At 43.5% G+C, this 19,640-nt stretch overlaps 1 protein-coding gene across 1 annotated transcript in view; it reads left to right on the plus strand.

The window, feature by feature from the left end:
• Positions 1 to 19,640, plus strand: part of snd1 (staphylococcal nuclease and tudor domain containing 1) — a 913,627-nt gene that overhangs the window by 828,313 nt on the left and 65,674 nt on the right. The window contains exons 21-22 of the mRNA XM_078553113.1: positions 3,186 to 3,299; positions 7,279 to 7,482. Of these exons, the coding sequence (XP_078409239.1) occupies positions 3,186 to 3,299; positions 7,279 to 7,482 (318 nt within the window). The remainder of the gene's footprint in view (positions 1 to 3,185; positions 3,300 to 7,278; positions 7,483 to 19,640) is intronic.

A 19,640-nucleotide genomic window follows, 5' to 3' on the forward strand; every position in this document is an offset into this window, starting at 1 on the left:
ATATTCTGAAACTATTAAAAACTGTAAATGGCTTATAATCTGGCCACATATTACTCTAATACAAGGGTCACAAGGCACAATCAGTTGTAACCCTGTCCTTTCAGCAATTCAGACACGTTCCTGTCAGTTGTAAATGAGGTGGAGGCAGTCAGGTTCCTAATAGCACATTGAGCCTCTTTCAGCTAAACAAAATAAGTGACAGCCATTCACTGACTAATTCCTCAGGGTAATGCCTTGACCAATCAGGGTCATGCTGCCTGGTTTAAATTTTAAGCAATGCTTGGCAAATAACTGTCAGTCACCATCACTGGTGCATTCTCCATGACATCGCCTCTACCAGTCAGAGTTCACTTGCCAACTAATCAGCACTGTCTTCACGTACAGTATAAATTGTTGTCTTTCACCTCTATTGGTATTCCTGAAGAATGCAAGTCGAAAAGCTTCGACATGTTTCTTTCTTCAGCAATATTATCACATTGTGTGAGACCTTGCTGTATGTGTAAATTGGCTGCCACAGTTTCCACATTACAGCAGTGACTACACTATAAAAATATCTTCAGGACTTCATGAAAAGTGCTATACAAATACAAACTCTTTATTTTCACCCTTAATATTAGCAGTTAGTGGTCCCGTGACTGAAAAAAGGCTTTCTTAAAGGTGCGTATGTAACAGTTAGTGATATGTCTTCAGTTTATCGGCAGCTGTTGTGAATTTTGCATCAGTTGCTTGATGCACAGATTGCCACCGCTCTGTCAAACCATTTCTGCAGCTTTGAAGTGGTTTTACATCACAGCAAAAAAAACCTCTTCAGCTCACAGGTCTGCACACAGCTCTCCAAATCTACATCAGAACAGCTGTTGGTTATACAGGTTCAGAGGTAGAAAAATGATCAGATAGGGCTCTTTCTAAACGTACCCCACCAACCCCAGATTATCAAGTTAGTCTGAAGGTGCGCAGGGTGCTGTTGAAATACCATTCCACACTTCTTTGCATTGACAAGTTGAAGATACCTTTAAATATACATTGCCACTGGAATTAGTATCAGAACCAAGGGAATCGATTGCTTTCTCTCTCACTTATGAACAGTTATAAACCACCAACCCTTTCCTTGCAATAAATGCTGGTTTCAGCTAGTGTCACTAACTTCCATCAATTTTTATCTTCCTACTGTGAAGCTGAGAGAATCAAAGCCAGCAATCGGGTAGGAATGAAATCATAATTAGCAAAAATACTGAGCATCATTTTCTTTACACTGAAAGACCGGGAGGTTTTTTTTTAATTAAATAATTTCTAAGCTACTGTTTTGCTCAAATTGTAACTTCACATCTTGTTCACACACTTTGTCTAAAAAATTGACAGCTTTGAGACTTGTGGCTGATTTTCAGAAATCCCAACATGGGGTTTGAGGTGTGGTGTGGTAAGTTCAGCCATAGATGTACCTGGTACTCTAGGTTACTATATTTATTAGTCACTCTCATGGCCTAACATATGTTTGCCATTAGTCTTGCTGTTAGATATGCTAGAGTGACAAGCTTGGAGCAGTTGTCTCTTGTGCAAAAAATGAGAATTCTAGACTCAGTATTTCACTTAATTTACTTACTAAGGTAAATAATACAGACAACACACACAGGCTGCGGGAGAGCTTGCTTTACAGTTGTTGTGCTCAGTAGGAGGGTGGCCAAGCTTCTTGATCTGCCAAACCTTTTGGCTGGGATTTTCTGGCTCTGTCATGTTGGGACCCACCACGGGAGATTCAGTGGCTCAGCCAAAAGTCCACATTTTCAGCAGGACCAGACGATCCTGGCAGTGGGTAAGGCCAGAAAATTCCACCCTTTGTTTCTTTAGAAGCTGTCTTTTAACCACAAAATGGAGCCCTTAATACAAAATGAAATCCAAATACAAACTTGCTTTCTAACACTTCCATACTTCAGTTGGGTACCTCTGATCCTACGTTTGGGGTCTGATCTAAATCCATTGGCCATACTGCCTTTATGGTAAGTCAAGCAGATCAGGAGGACCTAGGTTCTATCTTCATGAGCACCATGTTAACGTTTTTTATTCCTTCACAAACATGAGCTTTGCTGGCAGTGCCAGCATTTATTGCCCATCTAAGGCGGCTGTTCAGAGTCAGCCACATTGATTAAGTTGGCTGCTGCATTTGGCCTTTCTGCTCCTGGGAGTGGAAGAATGAAACCTGGTTTCCTTCTCCTCATTACTGCCCACTGATCCCTGCCGCAAGTGTGCTCTGGGTATGCACGGAGTACAACTTGGCTGTGTTGCTCTACACAGTTGAATGGCTTGAAGACCTGACAAGCATGTGAACAATGGCTGGTATTCTGGAGAACTGATGCCTGTAAAGACCTAAACCAGTAGACTGAAGTCCCTTAGGAGAGGGAAAAGAGTGAGGCCTGGGAGAGGGGTGAAAAATGCTTTGGACGTCTGGAAATATGTATGATTTGATCACTAAAGCACCTGCCTCAAACTGACTTTAATTATCTCTAACCCTCTTCCATTTATTTTGCTGGTTTGTGATCCACACAATGCAGTGTTATTATTTGTGATCACAAAAATTACCTGATCTTTAAAATTCAGATATAGGTGTCATTCTTCAAAACATTCCAATGCGCTCCTGTAGGGCCGTTCACTTACCACTTGAGTTCATCCAAAACTGCTGGCTGTATCCTTGTTGCATCAAATTCTGTTCGTTCATCACCTCTTTGTTGACCTAGCTACATTGGCTCCCGGTATGGCAATGCCTCAATTTTAGAAATTCTCATCTTTGTGTTTAAATCCCTGTATGGCCTCATCCCTCAATCCCTATCTCTGTGACCTCCAGCCCTACAACTCTGAAATATGTGAGCTCCTCCAATTCTGGCTTCATGCAGTTTCCCGATTTCCTTCATTCCACCATTAATGTACGTGCCTTCAGCTGCCTAGCCTCTAAGCTCTGGAATTCCCTCCATAAACTTTTCTGACCCTCTACCCCTCTTTCCTTTTTCATTCCTTAAAGCCTACCCCTTTGACCAAGCCTTTGATCACCTGTCCTAATATCTCCTTATGCAACTTGCTGTCAAATTTTGGCTGATAATGTGTCTAAAAACATGACACCAAAGGCACTGTATAAATGTAAGTTGTTGTATTAATTACATGGTAAGATGTGCTGATGTTGTTGTTCTTTCCCTTAGAAAGAGTGTGTGGCATCCACTCGTCTAGGTGTTCTGCCGCCTGCCTTCAGCACACGAGTCCTGCCTGCTCAGGCCACAGAATATACTTTCGCATATATCCAGGTGCCACAAGATGTAAGTAAGATTATTACAGAACACCTCCTTGCAACGTATGCAGGCGTTTTTTTTTTTAACCAATATATGTCTACCAGGCAGGTTTGCCATTGCTATAACCCAGTGTACCAGTGTAGACTAAATTACACTCAGATGCTACAGAGATGTTGCCACTGGACATATTTATCCTACTGGTACTATCCTATGGGGAAAATAGACAAGCCAGTGCCCTTCTTTGTTCTGAAATAGCTTCTTGTGAAATGCTTACATCCCCAGATATTGTTCTGATGTTGCTTTCTCTAGGCATTATTCAAGCCTTAAGAAAAGGAAATCTAAGGGTTTATTCCTCCACAATTCGTGAAAATGATATTAAAGTGCCCCCCACTGTCACTGCACTGCACTAAAATTGTAATGCCATTGCTTTGAGATATCTGGTTGTAGCATATGTTAGCACTGTGATTTTAGATGACAAGACAACAATTGATTTACATAGCTTCACAAACCATGATTGGCACTTCACTAGGGGTCCATTGCACATCAGTGACATGGAAAGTATTTGGTATCTGCAGTTGGAAAAATAGGGATGTGATAATGAATAAGAGCACCCTCCACTCTATGAAGACCATTAGAGAACCCCTTATTTGTGCCTTGTAATGACTTTTGAGTGTGAAAGCTTAAAATTAGGAAGTTATTGAGCAAGCAAGAGAGGCTCAGCCTAGTTTATTCAAGTTGTGAAATAAGCCAACGCGGATGGACATTAAACATATCAAACATCTCGAAATAATTAAATGTGTTTCTGGAGAGGAAGAGGATTAAGGGATATCATAAGGTGAGTAAAATTGACCTGTGAAAAAGGAACAAACCTGCTTTGGTTAGTTTTTAAAAGTCCTTATGTTGAAAGTCTGGTGCAGAGATGTACGTGCGCACACCAAATGTCTTCTAGAAGGTGAACACCAGCGCCCTTATTTGATGCAATATTCGGAATGGTTCCTAGCTGCAGTGTATTGCATCCCAATCAACCAGAGTAGAGCTGCAGCCGCACTTCCCTCGCAGGCTCAGACAGAGGAAAAATAATAAAAGCAAAAAACTGCGGATGCTGGAAATCCAAAACAAATCTGAAACAAAAACAGAAATACCTGGAAAAACTCAGCAGGAGTTTTTCCAGGTATTTCTGTTTCTGTTTTTGTTTCAGACAGAGGAACTCGTGAATGATCTCAATGGCATTTAATTGTAGTAGCAAATACCTTCAAAATAGCCCAAGATAAAGTTTACTGAAAATTTATTGTAGCTGATTTTGTTTTTTGTTCTGTCAATAAGTTATTAAGCCATTTGTCCTATCAGCCTCTGCTGAAAGTTCATTTGAGTGTTAAGTATCCCAGGGCACAATTGAAGAAGCAGAGATTTCCTGGTGTCCTGGTCAACATTCCTCATTCAACCAAAAACATTGTAATTAAATCGTTTGTCTGATTGATGTATGCAAAATGATTGTGGCTTTTGCTTATACAACAGTCACTGAGCTCATTCAGTACAAACTTCTTTAAGACCACCTGATATGGGATTGGCTGCATTAACAGTACAAGGTTGTCCAAAAGCAGCCTTGAAGGGACTGGCTGGCACGATCAGAGCAGAGAATTCTTCACTCTTCAGCTCGCCATGCTGTACCCTCTGAGAGTGCTTGATGCTGACTGGCATTATATGCCAAAATGGAGCATAGTGCATTCCCTCAAGCCATGAATGGTCACTGGAAGAGGGTAATAAACAGAACCAGACACTGGTTGTACCCCACATTACTGCCGCAGGATGGTTTTTGTGGGGAGGAGGCGACGTGCTTTCCCCATAATGAGCAAATATCAGCAAGTGAAAAATGTAATGTTTTGAGTGTATCTGAAATGTTAAACTGTCACAGTATCAGAGTATCTTTACAGTGCAGAAGGAGGCTATTTGGCCCATCGAATCTGCACTGGCTCTCTGAAAGAGCATTCCACCTAGTCCCACTCCCCTGCCTTATCCTCGTAACCTTGAACATTCTTTTCAGGTAGCAATACAATTACCTTTTGAATACCTCAATCGAACCTGCCTCCACCACCCTTTCAGGAAGGTTGTTCCAGACTCCAACACCCTCTGGGTGAAAACAATTTTCCTCACATCACATTTACTCCTTGTATTGTCTTTTCTCTTTTTTTGCCAATGCTGACTGACCTTTATTTCCAACATTTTGTGTTGTTTGTAATTAGATGCTAGCAAGCATGAGGTTTTAGAACTGTCTAGACTGTAAAAGGGAGAAAAGGAGTTCCAGGAAAGGAAGAGTTATATAGACTAGGGCACGGTTTGTGGGGTCTCAATTCCAACACACTGAGGATGAAAGGGCAAATGCTTTGGATGCCAGATTTAGAAGTAAGCATGTTGTATACTATCAAGCTTCTGACCACTTGGAAACATCATTGTAGCTTCAAAGCAACACTTATCAACTGTCCTACAGCATGCTCGTTCAACTAAAAAGGGTTAGATTCCCTAGCAACCCTCAGTTGATTATGTTAGCCTCTCATTCTTTTGTAATTTGCAAGTATAATGAATGTGTTTCTCCTGAGGGAATTGCTAATTTATATATTTAATTTAGCACATAACTGTAAATAGTTAATTAATCTGGGTTTATTTGGTTGAAGGCATTTCTTTTCTCCTCTGTCCCCTTTCCCTGGGAAATAATGGATTTCAGAAATTGAATTAAGTGCCACATCTTACAGTTTGTAGAAATATTTATAACCCATCGAGTTCAGAGTATCTTTATTCAGCTTCTTCCCACGCACACCTGACACCTTGTAGCATTGACAGGTAAAGGCATTCTCACTGAGTAGGTGAGTACAGTCAACGGCTAAAAATAATTCTGTCACTGTTTTAATGTATTGTTTGAAATTAGGGTACCTTCTCCTTCACTGGCTATGAAGAACTATCTCTGGATTTCACACCAGATATCCTCCAGTCCTCACCTCCTGAAACATCTAACCTCTCTGTCTTTGCCTTCCTAATTATGACTTCACCTCACCAAATAGGATGGCTTTTGAGTTCTAGATCTGGCTATATGAGGGCATAATAATGGAGAATGTTCCCTTAGTCCCTCACATCACACTTGAAGAAAGAAGGAACAAAAGGACTTGCATTTATCACACTTTTCATAACTACCGGATGTCTCAAAACATCTTACAGCCAATGAAGTGGTTTGGAAGTGTAGTCGCTGTTGTAATGTAGGAAACACAGCAGCCAATTTGCACACAGCAACCTCCCATAAACAGCAATGTGGTAATGACCAGATAATCTGTTTTTGTGACGTTGATTGAGTGATAAATATCAGCCAAGACACCAGGGATAACTCCCCTGCTCTTCGAAATTGTGCCATGGGATCTTTTATGTCCATCTGAGAGCGCTGGCAGGACTCAGTTTACTGGCTTAACTGAAAGACAGCATCTCCTGACTGTGCAGCACCTCTTTAATGCTGCATTGGCACATGTCCAAGTTTTGAACTAGGACCTGAAACCACAATCTTAAGAGTTAACAGCAGAGCCAAGCAAGCTGATAAATATGATGAGTTGTTTTTGTATTTGCATATTCTTGCCGTGGAGGACAATGTGAAGTAGTAGAAGGGTTTGCAGGCTATTAACAGTCTGACAGGCCATGACACAAATGCCCCTTTCATGCTGTAATCATCTTTAAAGTACCCAAAAGGAACATTAGCCTTATATGGAGGAGGAAGAGGGTTTTATGAGCTCCATAATCTACACAATAAGGGGAGCCACCAACACCCACCAGATGTGAGCATCCTATTGGATGTCTTCACAGCATTCAGAGCCAGAGCTCTATTCTGCAATTCCAGAGGTGAGGATCCTACCTCTGAGCCTAAAGGCTCACTCCTGATGAGTTTTTCTGACTGGTTGTAATTTACCACTGATAAATAAGCGAGGTTGATTAGCTGTAATCCTGATCTGTGCCTTGTTCTTCTGTCCTACAGGAAGATGCTAAAGCTGATGCAATCGACAGTATTGTCAGGGACATCCAGAACACCCAGTGCCTGCTGAATGTTGAATTCGGGGGACCCAGCTGCTCGTTTGTTACGCTGCAGTTTTCTGACTCTAAAGATGACGTGGGTCTCGGATTGGTCAAGGAGGGGCTTGTCATGGTGGATGTGCGCAAAGAAAAGCACTTGCAGAAAGTGGTAAGTGACCACCTAATGGTTCCACAGCCTGGAGCAGTGATTGAAATACTGATTATTAATGTGCTGTTTCTATGAGGATTGTTTCTCCTGATCGAAAGTCTTATCTGTTAATGAAAGGGTAGATTTTAACCACGTAACAATCATACCAAGGAGACTAGAAATTAATGACTCTGGGTCTAAAAGAAGACTAAAGTGATTGTGCTAAATTATGGCCATATCCTATCTTGGGTTTTCATCCTGGTGGAACAATTTTGCACAATTGACCTGACAACAAACCATATTGGTACCATAAAAACAGAAAATGCAAGAAAAAACTCAGCAGGTGAGGAAGCATTTGTGGAGAGAGAAAGAGTTAACGTTTCAGCTTGATGACCTTTCAGCAACCTGAAACATTAACTTTCTCTCTCTCTCTCTCAGGACATTTTTTGTTTCTGCTTTGTATTTCCTGTAGCTACAGTATTTTGCTTTTGTTTTACCATATTTGTGTAGTCAGCAGTCACTCTGGAACTATAGTGATCCCACTTCCTGACTTTGGTGTTATGATATGGCAGGTGGTATTTGCCAGGCTGACCAAACCCCAAAGGGAAAACTTGGCTACGCTATCACAACAATTTTGCAATTTGTATTTATAACGAGAAGGTTTGTGCACTGAAGTCAGAAGTAACAAGTCCACTACCACCTTTTAAGATTTTAAAGATTAAATTAAAACATTTATTAAGAAAAGAAAACTTGAACATGCAAGACTACAGTTACATAGTTATATTTAGTTTTATAACAGTTCTCCCAAGATTTCTACTTAACTAGACTCCCAATTACACACTCCTTTCAGGCAACAGTCCAAATAGATTATTAATATATAAAACATCCAGCAATATTACCACAAGCACCCAAAATTGCTATAAAGGAGATATTTCACCACTTCTGTCTTCCTCTCACTCGACAATGGAACCCCAAAGGCTTTTAACACAAACTTGGTTACTGGAACAGCAAACTTTTCCAGGTGGCTAGAGGCTTTTCCCACAAGTCTTTTCACACTGTGCACCTTTCAAGATCTCACATGGCCACTCCTCATACAGCTTTCCATCTTTCTTTAAATACATTCTCTCCCTTTTGATCTGTAAATCCCATTGTTTCATCCTTGCTCTGGAAGTTGTTTTTAGCAGAATATAAAAATCTTTCATGTTGTCACTATGGCCAACACTTCTGGGAAAAATAAACTTAATAACTTTGCCTTATTTCCCTTGCCAGTTGTAATCATCTTATCATGTTTCTTTGAAAATCAACAACTTCTCAACTTACCTAAAAATGCAAATCCTATTCACACCATATCTGCTGAGACTTCATCCTAGCTTACCATTTCAAATGCGTTTTATACCTAACTCCTTTTGATGATTCAAACCTTGCAGTCTGACTGTCTGTGGTTGAATTAAACTAGACACACGCATGCACACACACACACACGGTTGAATTAAACTAGACAAACACACGCGCGCACACGTCGGCCGGAGTCACTGTGGCACACCCGTGAGGCTGAGAGCTGTGTGATTAGCACGTTCAGAGACGTGGTCACACCGCAGCTTAGCAGCCTTGAGGTAAAAAGGAAATGGGTGATCGCCACTCCAAGAAAACTAGGCAGGTAGTGCAGGAGCTCCCTGGGGTCCTGCTCACAAATTGGTTTTCTGTTTTGGAAGCTGGTGAGGGCATTGATCCACAGAGGAGTGCAGTCGGAGTAAGTTTGTGGCACCACGAGCGGCTCAGCTGTACTGGTGGGGAGGAAAAAGAAAGGAAGAGCTATAGTGATAGGGGAATCGTTAGTTAGGGGAACAGACAGGTATCTCTGTGGCCGTAGACATGACTCCAGGATGGTATGTTGCCTCCCTGGTGCCAGGGTCAAAGATGTCATGGAGCGGCTGCAGGACATTCTTCTGAGGTAGGGTGATCAGCCAGAGGTCATGGTCCAAGTTGGCATCAATGACTTAGGTAGGAAAGGGGGTGAGGCCTTGAAAGCAGACTTTAGGGAGCTAGGAAGGAGATTGAAAAGCAGGACCTCTAAAGCAGTAATCTCAGGATTACTCCCAGCCCCATGTGCAAGTGAATATAGAAACAGGAGAATTGAGCTATTAAACATGTGGCTGGAAAGCTGGTGTAGGAGGGAGGGCATCAGATTTCTGGGGCATTGGAACCGGTTCTGGGGAAGGTGGGATCTGTACAAGCCGGATGGTCTACACCTGAACAGGACTGGGATGAATACCCTCGCAGGGATATTTGCTAGTGCTGTTGGGAGGGGGGGGTTTAAAACTAGATTGGCAGGATGGGGAGGGGTTTATACTAGTTTGGCAGGGGGATGGGAACCTGAGGGCAAAGTCAGAGCAGGGAACGGGAGATGGAGGATTAGTGAGCAACTCTGAAAAACAGAAGCAGCACAGGTTAAAAAGTGTACAGCATAGGAATTTGACAGTGTTAAAAGGTATATATGTAAATACAAGGAGTATAGCAAATAAAGCTGATGAGCTGAGGGCACACATAGACACATGGCAATGTGATATTTTGCTATAACAGAAACTTGGATTAAGGAGAGGCAAAAATAGCAGCTCAACACCCCTGGATATAAAGTTTTCAGACAGGATAAGGAGGGGGTAAAAAAAGATGGGGGTGTAGCATTATTGGTTAAAGATTCAATTACAGCTGTGAGGAGGGATGATATACTAAATGAGGTATCAAATGAGGCCATATGGTTGAGCTCAGAAATAAAAAAGAGGCAGCCACACTGCTGGAAATGTACTATAGACCCCCCAGTAGTAGAAGAGAGTTAGAAGAGCAAATATGTAGGCGGATTTCGGAGTGCAAAAACAATAGGGCACTGATTGTGGGGACTCAACTGCCCTAATATCAATTGGGATATGAACAGTGTGAAGGGCACAGTAGGCACAAAATTCTTGAACTGCATTCAAGAGAACTTTTTTAGCCAGCCCGTAACAAGCCCAACAAGAGGGGGTGCAATTCTAGATCTAGTCTTAGAAAATGAAGCTGGGCAAGTGGATGAAGTAGCAGTGGGGGACCATTTTGGAGATAGTGACCATAATACAGTTAGATTTAGCATTATTATGGAAAAGGAGAAAGATAGAACAGGAGTGAAAGTTCTGAATTGGGGGAAGACAATTTTATGAAGCTCAGAGGTGAGCTGGCAAGAGTGGACTGGATATAGCTATTGGAAGGGAAAACAGTGTCAAATCAGTGGGAGGCATTCAAAAGCGAGATTCTACGGGCACAATGTAGACCTGTTCTCACAAAAAAAAAAGGGTGGTACTGTCAAATCTGGAACACCCTGGTTATCCAGAAGCATATAGGCCAAGATAAAGCAGAAAAAGAAAACTTATGACAGTCACAAAAGACTTAATACTGTAAAAAGCCTAGAGGAGTAAGGAAAGCAAAAGGGTGAAGTAAAAATGGAAATTAGGAAAGCAAAGAGAGGATAGGAAAAATATTGGCCTGTAAAATCAAAGAAAACCCAAAGTTATTTTACAGTACATTAAGAGAAAGGGAATAACTAAGGAAAGGGTAGGGCCTATCGGAGGTGTACATGGTAATTTGTGCATTGATACTGAAGATGTGGGCAGGGTTCTCAGTGAGTACTTTGTCTCCGTCTTCACTAAGGAGAGGGGTGATGCAGACATTCTAGTTAATGAGGAGGACTGTGAAACATTAGATACAATAAGCATAGTGAGAGAGGAAGCACTTGAGCGACTGACCTCCTTGAAGGTAGATGAGTCACCAGGGCTGGATGGATTGTATCCCAGGCTGTTAAAGGAAGCCAGGGAAGAAATTACGATGCTCTGAGGATCATTTTCCAATCTTCACTAAATACAGGCGAAGTCCCAGAGGTTTGGAGTTTTGTAAATGTTGCACCGTTATTTAAAAAGGGTACAAGGGATAGGCTAGAAAATTATAGACTGGTCAGTCTGACTCAAGTGGTGGGCAAATTATTGGAATCAATTCTGAGACACAGGATAAACTGTCACTTAGAAAGGCATGTGTCGATCAGGAACAGTCAGCATGGTTTCATTAGGGGAAGATAGTGTCTTACTAACTTAATAGAATTTTTTGAGGAAGTAACAAGGAGAATTGATGAGGGTAGTGCAGTGGATGTTGTCTACATGGATTTTAGTAAGGTATTTGACAGGGCCCCAAATGGCAAACTGGTCAGAAAAGTGAGATCCCATGGGATACAGGGGAAGGCGGCAAGTTGGATCCAAAATTGGCTTAGGGACAGGAAACAAAGGGTAATGGTCGATGAAGGTTTTTGCGAATGGAAAACGGTTTCCAGTGGTGTTTCACAGGGCTCAGTGTTGGGGCCCTTGCTGCTTGTTGTACATACCAATGATTTGGACTTAAATGTGCGAGGTATGATTGGGGAATTTGCAGATGACACAAAAATTAGCCGTCTAGTTGATAGTGAAGGGGATAGCTGTTGCCTCCAGAATGATATCAATGGTTTAATTGAGTGGGCAGAAAAGTGGCAAATGGAATTCAATCCAGAAAAATGTGAGGTGATGCATTTGGGGAGGGCATACAAAGCAATGAATACTCAATAAACGGGAGGATATTGAGAGGGATTGAGGAAGTGAAAGGCCTTGGAGTGCATGTCCATAGGTCCCTGAAGGTGGCAGGACAGGTGGATAAGGTGGTAAAGAAAGCATATGGAATGCTTTTCTTTATTGGACAAGGTGTTGAATACAAAAGCAGGGATGTAATGATGGAACTGTATAAAACGTTGGTTAGGCCACAGCTGGAATTTTGTGTACAGTTCTGGTCACCACATTACAGGAAGGACATAATTGCTCTGGAGAGAGTGCAGAGAAGATTGACAAGAATGCCGCCAGGGCTTGAAAATTGAAGCTGTGAGGAAAGATTGGATAGGTGAGGGTTATTTTCCTTAGAACAGAGGAGGCTAAGGGGTGGCCTAATTGAGATGTACAAAATTAGGAGGGACCTAGATAGGGTGGACAGAAAAGACTTGTTTCCCCTTGCTGAGTGGTCAGTTTCCAGAGGGCATAGTTTTAAGGTGATTGGTAGAAGGCTTAGAGGGGACATGAGGAAAAACATTTTCACCCAGAGGGTGGTGGGCATCTGGAATTCACTGCCTAAATTGGTGGATGAGGCTAAAATGCTCAACTCATTTAAAAGGTACTTGGACATGCATTTGAAGTGCTATAACCTGCAAGGCCACGGACCAGGTGCTGGAAAATGGGATTAAAATGAGCGGCTAGGTGCTTTTTCGTCTTTTTCTGGTTGGCACAGACATGATGGGCTGAATGGCCTCTTTCTGCACCATAACTTTTCTATGGTTCTATAGTCCCCATAAACCTGTATTAGTATCCCACAGTAGTATTAGGGGAAAAAAATGGTATTTCTTTACATTGGTCCCGCCTTTCGCTGCCAATCTAAAGCCAAGCACAGTTTCATTATGGTGTTAGGTTGCAGATCAGCCATGATCTAATTGAAAAGTTCAAAATGGACAGGTACAAGGAGAGGAGAATTTAATTCAGCAGGTGGGAGTGTTGTCATTTATATATTGCAGCACCAAAGAAACAGGGAAGAAACAGCTGATGGGAATGCACTGGTTAGAATTAACAAAAAAGTAAATATATGTGCGATGTGAACTGATACCAAGAAGAGACTCGTTTGCAGGGCAAAATCTTGTGCCCTCCCTCATGACAGGTTTGGTGGCGGGGGGGGGGATTTAATCAGGCAGGAGGGTGGGGATCCCACTACCTTCCTGCCTCCACCCAGCTAAGTCTGGGGTGGAAGGCCCATGAATGGCCTTCCCATCCCACGACCAGTTGAGGCCCTTAAGTGGGCAATGCCCAATTAAAGGCTTCATCCCACCACCACTGGTATTGGGGGGTTGGTGGGGGTTTGCCATGCGGTGTACACGACAAGCAAACCTGTGGGGAGGGGGGAGGGGTGTCATTTAAAGGTAATCTGCCTGATCAAGGGACAGGGCATGGTGAAAGGGGGGTTCGCTGAGCCTCCTCCTTGATGCCCACCCTACGAATCCCCTCCCAGCATCATTTGTCTGTGGCCTGGGTTCTGAGCCTTGAGTGGAATGTCATTCCGGCAGCAGCCACTGCCTGCCCAGTGGCACTGCCATTCAAAAGAACTGCTGCCTCTGCCATGCCCCTCCTAATAGCCCACTGGGCCAACTTCCCATAAAATTCCTCCCTGCCCTAGCCCTAGCCCTGAACTCACATCTTTCTCTGGTTTCTCTCCTATCTCGGCTCATGCCCCCTCTGAGCTCATCTTGCCCATCAGACCCACTTCCCTCAACGCTATTCCCATTAAACTGCTGACCACCCACCTTCCCTCTTGGACCCCATATTAGCTGATATTGTTAATGGTTCTCTCTTTTCAGGTGCCCTCTCTCTCTCTCTCTCATTTAAATCTGTTGTCATCACCCCTCTTTTAAAAAAGAAAACCCTTTATCCCATTGTATTTGCAAACTACTGCCCCATCTCCAACCTCACTTTACTCTCCAAAGGCCTTGAATTTTTTTTTATTCATTCACGGAATGTGGGCTTTGCTGGTTGGGCCAACATTTATTGCCCATCCCTAATTGCCCTTGAGAAGGTGGTGGTGAGCTGCCGCCTTGAACTACTGCAGTCCATGTGGTGTAGGTACACCCACGGGGCTGTTTGGAAGGGAGTTCCAGGATTTTGACCCAGTGACAGCAAAGGAACAGTGATATATTTCCAAGCCAGGATGGTGAGTGACTTGGAGGGTAAATTCCGGGTGGTGGTGTTCCCATCTATCTGCTGCCCTTCTAGATTGCACTGGTCATGGGTTTGGAGGGTGCTATTTAAGGAGCCTTGGGGAATTCCTGCAGTGCATCTTGTAGATGGTACAGACTGCTGCTACTGTGCTTCGATGATTGAGAGAGTGAATGTTTGTGGATGTGGTACGAATCAAGCGGGCTACTTTGCCCTGAATGGTGTCAAGCTTCCTGAGCGTTGCGGGAGCTGCACTCATCCAGGCAACTGGGGAGTATTCCATCACACTCCTGACTTGTGCCTTGTGGACGGGCTTCGGGGACTCAGGAGGTGAGGTACTCATCACAGGATTCCTAGCCTCTGACCTGCTCTTGTAGGCACAGTATTTATATGGCTAGTCCAGTTCAGTTTCTGGTCAATGGTAACCCTAGTATATTGATAGTGGAGGATTCAGTGATGGTAACGCCGTTCAACATCAAGGGGCAATGATCAGATTCTCTCTTGTTGGAGTTGGTCATTGCCTGGCACTTGTATGGTGCGAATGTTACTTGCCACTTGTCAGCCCAAGCCTGAATATTGTCCAGGTCTTGCTGCATTTGGACATGGACTGCTTCAGTATCTGAGGAGTTGCAAATGGTGCTGAAGATTGTGCAATCATGAGCAAACATCCCCATTTCTGACCCTATGATGGAAGGAAGGTAGGTCATTGATGAAGCAGCTGAAAATGGTTGGGCCTAGGACACTACCCTGGGTACCCTGAGGAACTCCTGCAGTGATGCCCTGGAGCTGAGATGACTGACCTCCAACAACCACAACCATTTTCCTTTGTGCTAGGTATGATTCCAACCAGTGGAGAGCTTTCCCCCCAATTCCCATAGAATCTAAAAGGCACATCATGTCCGCACCAGCTCTCCTAATGAGCATTATCACCTAATGCCATTACCCTGCCTTTTCCCCATACCCATGCACATTGTTTCTATTCAAATAACCATTTAATGCCCTCTTGAATGCCTCAATTGAACCTGTCTCCACCACACTTCCAGACAGTGCATCCCAGACTCAAACCACTTGTTTGTGAAAAAGTGTTTTCTCATGTCACACTTCTTTTGCAAGTCACTTTAAATCTGTGCCCTCTCATTCTTGATCCCTTTACGAGTGGGAACAGCTTCTCCCTATCTACTCTGTCTAGCCTCCTTATGATTTTTAACATCTCTATAAAATCTCCTCTCGGCCACCTTCTCTCCAAGGAGAACATCCCAACTCTCCAATCTATCCTCATAACTGAAGTTTGTCATCCCTGGAACCATTCTTGTAAACCTCTTCTGCACTGTCTCTAATGTGTTCAAATCCTTCTTATAATAAGGTGCCCAGAACTGCACACACTACTCCAGCTGAGGTCAAATGAGTATCTTATATAAATCCAGTTAACCTCCCTGTTTTTGTACTCTTTCCCATATTAAAAAGCCTAGTATACTATATGCTTTATTAACTGCTCTCTCCACCTGTCCTGCCACCTCCAATGATCTATGCACATATACACCCAAGTCTTATTGCTCCTCTGCACCCCCTTCAAAATTTCACCCCTTATTTTATATTGTCTGTCCATGTTCTTCCTACCTAAATGCATCACCTCACACTTCTCCGCATTGAACTTCATCTGCCACCTTTCTGCCTACTCCACCGACTTGTCTTATGCCCTCTTGAAGTTCCACACCATCCTGCTCGCAGTTCACAACACTCCCAACCTTCGTATCATCCGCAAACTTTGAAATTGTCCCCTGCACATTAAGTCCTAGATCATTAATATATATCAGGAAAAGCAAGGGTCCCAATACCGAACTCAAGGGAACTCCACTACAAACCTTCCTCCTGCCCAAAAAATGTCCATTGACCATTACTCTGTGCTTCCTATTTTGCAGCCAATTTTGTATCCACGTTGCTACTGCCCCTTTTCTCACAAGTTGCTTGTGCGGCACTGTGTCAAATGCCTTTTCAAAGTCCATGTACACTATATCAAAAGCATTACCCTCATCAACCTTTTCTGTTACCTCTTCAAAAAAACTCCAGCCAATTAGTTAAAAGACAGTTTCCCCTTTCGAAATCCATGTTGGCTCTTCCATATCAACACATATCTTTCCATGTGACTGCTAATTCTATCCCGAATAATTGTTTCTAGAATCTTGCCCACCACTGAAGTTAATTTGATTTGATTCCTGTTTTGCTAGGGCTCCGTGATGCCACGCTCGGTCAGATGCGGCCTTGATGTCAAGAGTAGTCACTCTCACCTCCCCTCACCTCGGGAGTTCAGCTCTTTTGTCTATGAATGAACCAAGGCTGTAATGAGGTCAGGAGCTGAGTGGCCCTGGCGGAACCCATACTGAGTGTCAGTGAACAGGTTATTGCTAAGCAAGTGCCGCTTGATAGCACTATTGATGACCCCTTCCGTTACTTTACTGAGGATCAAGAGTAGACTGACGGGGCGGTAATTGGCCGGGTTGGATTTGTCCTGCTTTTTGTGTACAGGATATACCTGGGCAATTTTCCACATAGCCGGGTAGCTGTCGGTGTTGTAGTTGTACTGGAACAGCTTGGCTAGGGGCAGGGCAAGTCCTGGAGCACAAGTCTTCGGTACTATTGCTGGAATATTGTCAGGGCCCATAGCCTTTGCCGTACCCAGTTCCTTCAGCTGTTTCTTGATATCACCTGGATTGAATCAAATTAGTTTAAGACTGGCATCTGTGATGCTGGGGACCTCCGAAGGAGGCCGAGATGGATCATCCACACGGCACTTCTGGCTGAAGATTGTAGCAAATGCTTCAACCTTATCTTTTGCACTAATGTGCTGGGCTCCTCCATCATTGAGGATGGGGATATTTGGAGCGCCTCCTCCTCCAGAGTTGCTTAATCGCCCACCACCATTCACGACTGGATGTGGAAGGATTGCAGAGCTTTAGATCTGATCTGTTGGCTGTGGGATCGCTTAGCTCTGTCTATCACTTGCTGCTTATGCTGTTTGGCATGCAAGCAGTCCTGTGTTATAGCTTCACCAGGTTGACACCTCATTTTTAGGTATGCCTGGTGCTGCTCCTGGCATGCCCTCCTGCACTCTTCATTGAACCAGGGTTGATCCCCTGGCTTGATGGTAATGGTAGAGTAGGGGATATGCCAGGCCATGAGGTTACAGATTGTGCTCGAGTACAATTCTGCTACTGCTAATGGCTCATAGCGCCTCATGGGCGCCCAGTCTTGATTTGCTAGATCTGTTTGAAATCTGTCCCACTTAGCACGGTGGTGGTGCCACACAACATGATGGAGGGTATCCTCAGTGTGAAGGCAGGACTTCATCTCCACAACGACTGTGCAGTGGCCACCCCTACCGATATGCCTCTTATCAATGACACAAGTGACACCCTACGCGATAGACAATCCCTCCTCAGCCTTCTTGACCTGTCCACAGCCTTTGACACAGTTGACCACAACATCGTCTTCCATTCCCTCTCTGCTGTCATCCACCTGGGTGAGATTGCTCTCCTGGTTCCATTCTTATCTATCTAATTGTATCCAGGTTATCACTTGCAATGGCTTGTCTTCCTGATCCTGCACGTTTACCTCTGTTGTTGCCAAAGGATCTATCCTTGGCCCCCTCATATTTCTCATCAGTCTTCTGCCCCTGGTGACATCATCCAAAAGCACAGCATTAGTTTTCATGTATATGCTGACAACACCCACCTCTACCTCAATTCTTCCACTGTTACTAAATTATCAGACTGCTTATCTGACAATCCAGTATTTAATGAGCAGAAATTTTCTCCAATTAAATATTGAGAAGACTGAAACCATTGTTTCTGGTCTCTACTCCAAATTCTATTCCCCAGTTACCGACTCCATCCGCTCCCTGGCAACAGCCTAAGACTAAATCACCCTGTTTGTAGCCTTGGTGTCACATTTGATCCTGAAATAAGCTTCTGATCTCATTTGCGCCATCTCTAAGACTGCCTACTTCCACTATTGTAACATTGCTCTACTTTGCCCCTGTCTCTGCCAGTTGAACCCTCGTTCATGTCTTTGTTACTTCTTGACTTAACTATTCCAACGCCTGGTTGGTCTGCCACATTCTGCCCTACGTAAACTTGAGGTCATCCAAAACTTTGCTGCTCATGTCTTAACTTGCATGAAGTCCCATTCACCTATCACCCCTGTGCTCACTGACCTGCATTGGCTCCTGGTCACCCCATAACATTCCTGGATATCTGCACTTATCTAATTCTGGCCTCTTGACCACCCCTGATTTTAATCGCTTCACTATTGGTGAATTGCGCAATTGCAATCACCACACCTTTAGCTGCCGAGGCCCTAAGCTCTGGACTTTCAACACCCCCCCCCCACCCCGCTTCAGGCCCCATACCTATCCATCTCTCTACTCCTCTTTCCTCCTTTAAGATTCTGCTTAAAACCTTCCTCTTTGACTAAGTTTTTGGCCAACTGCTGTAATATCCCCTTCTGTGGCTTGTCATATTTTATTTTATAATGATTCTCTGAAGCATAGTAGGACGTTTTAGTACAGTAAAGGGCTGTACAAGTATACATTGTTGTTGAGGTTGGCATCATTCAGCAATTATCCAGAATTACATTCTCTCTACCACATCCAACTAAACATTTGGCCGAACTGGTGTCTGCTCCAGTTCATACACCACATGAACTCTACCTCTCCCCTCTATGCCCCCATATTTCTCTATTCCCTTTTTCCTCACTTATGCATACCTGTCAATATCATATCTAATTATATATAATGTAGAAACAGGTCATAGAGGTCCACAGCACTGAAAAAGGCCCTTCAGCCCATCGAGTCTGCGCCAGTCAAACAAGTACCTAACTATTCTAATCCCATTTTCCATCACTAGGCCCATACCCTTGTATGCCATGGCATCGCAAGTGCACATGCAAATACTTCTTAAATATTATGAGGGTTTCTGCCTCTACCACCCTTTCAAGCAGTGAGTTCCAGATTCCCTCCATCCTCTGGGTGAAAAAATTCATCCTCACATCCTCTCTAAACGTCCTGCCCCTTACCTTAAATCTATGCTCCCTGGTTATTGATCCCTCCACCAAGGGGAAACGTTCTTTCCTGTCTACCCTATCTATGCCCCTCAATTTTAAACACCTCAATCATGTCCCCCCTCAATCTCCTCTGCTCCAGGGAAAATAACCCCAGTCTATCCAATCTCTTCTCATAACTAAAACACTCCAGCCCAAGCAACATTCTGGTAAATCTCCTCTGCACTCTCTCTAGTGCAATCACATCCTTCCTATAATGTGGATTCTAGAACTACATGCAATACTCTAGCTGTGGCCTAACCAGTGTCTTATACAGTTCCAGCATAACCTCCCTGC

This window comes from Cetorhinus maximus, chromosome 12, assembly GCF_964194155.1.
Source record: "Cetorhinus maximus chromosome 12, sCetMax3.hap1.1, whole genome shotgun sequence".
In the NCBI taxonomy this organism is placed as follows: Eukaryota; Metazoa; Chordata; class Chondrichthyes; order Lamniformes; family Cetorhinidae; genus Cetorhinus; species Cetorhinus maximus.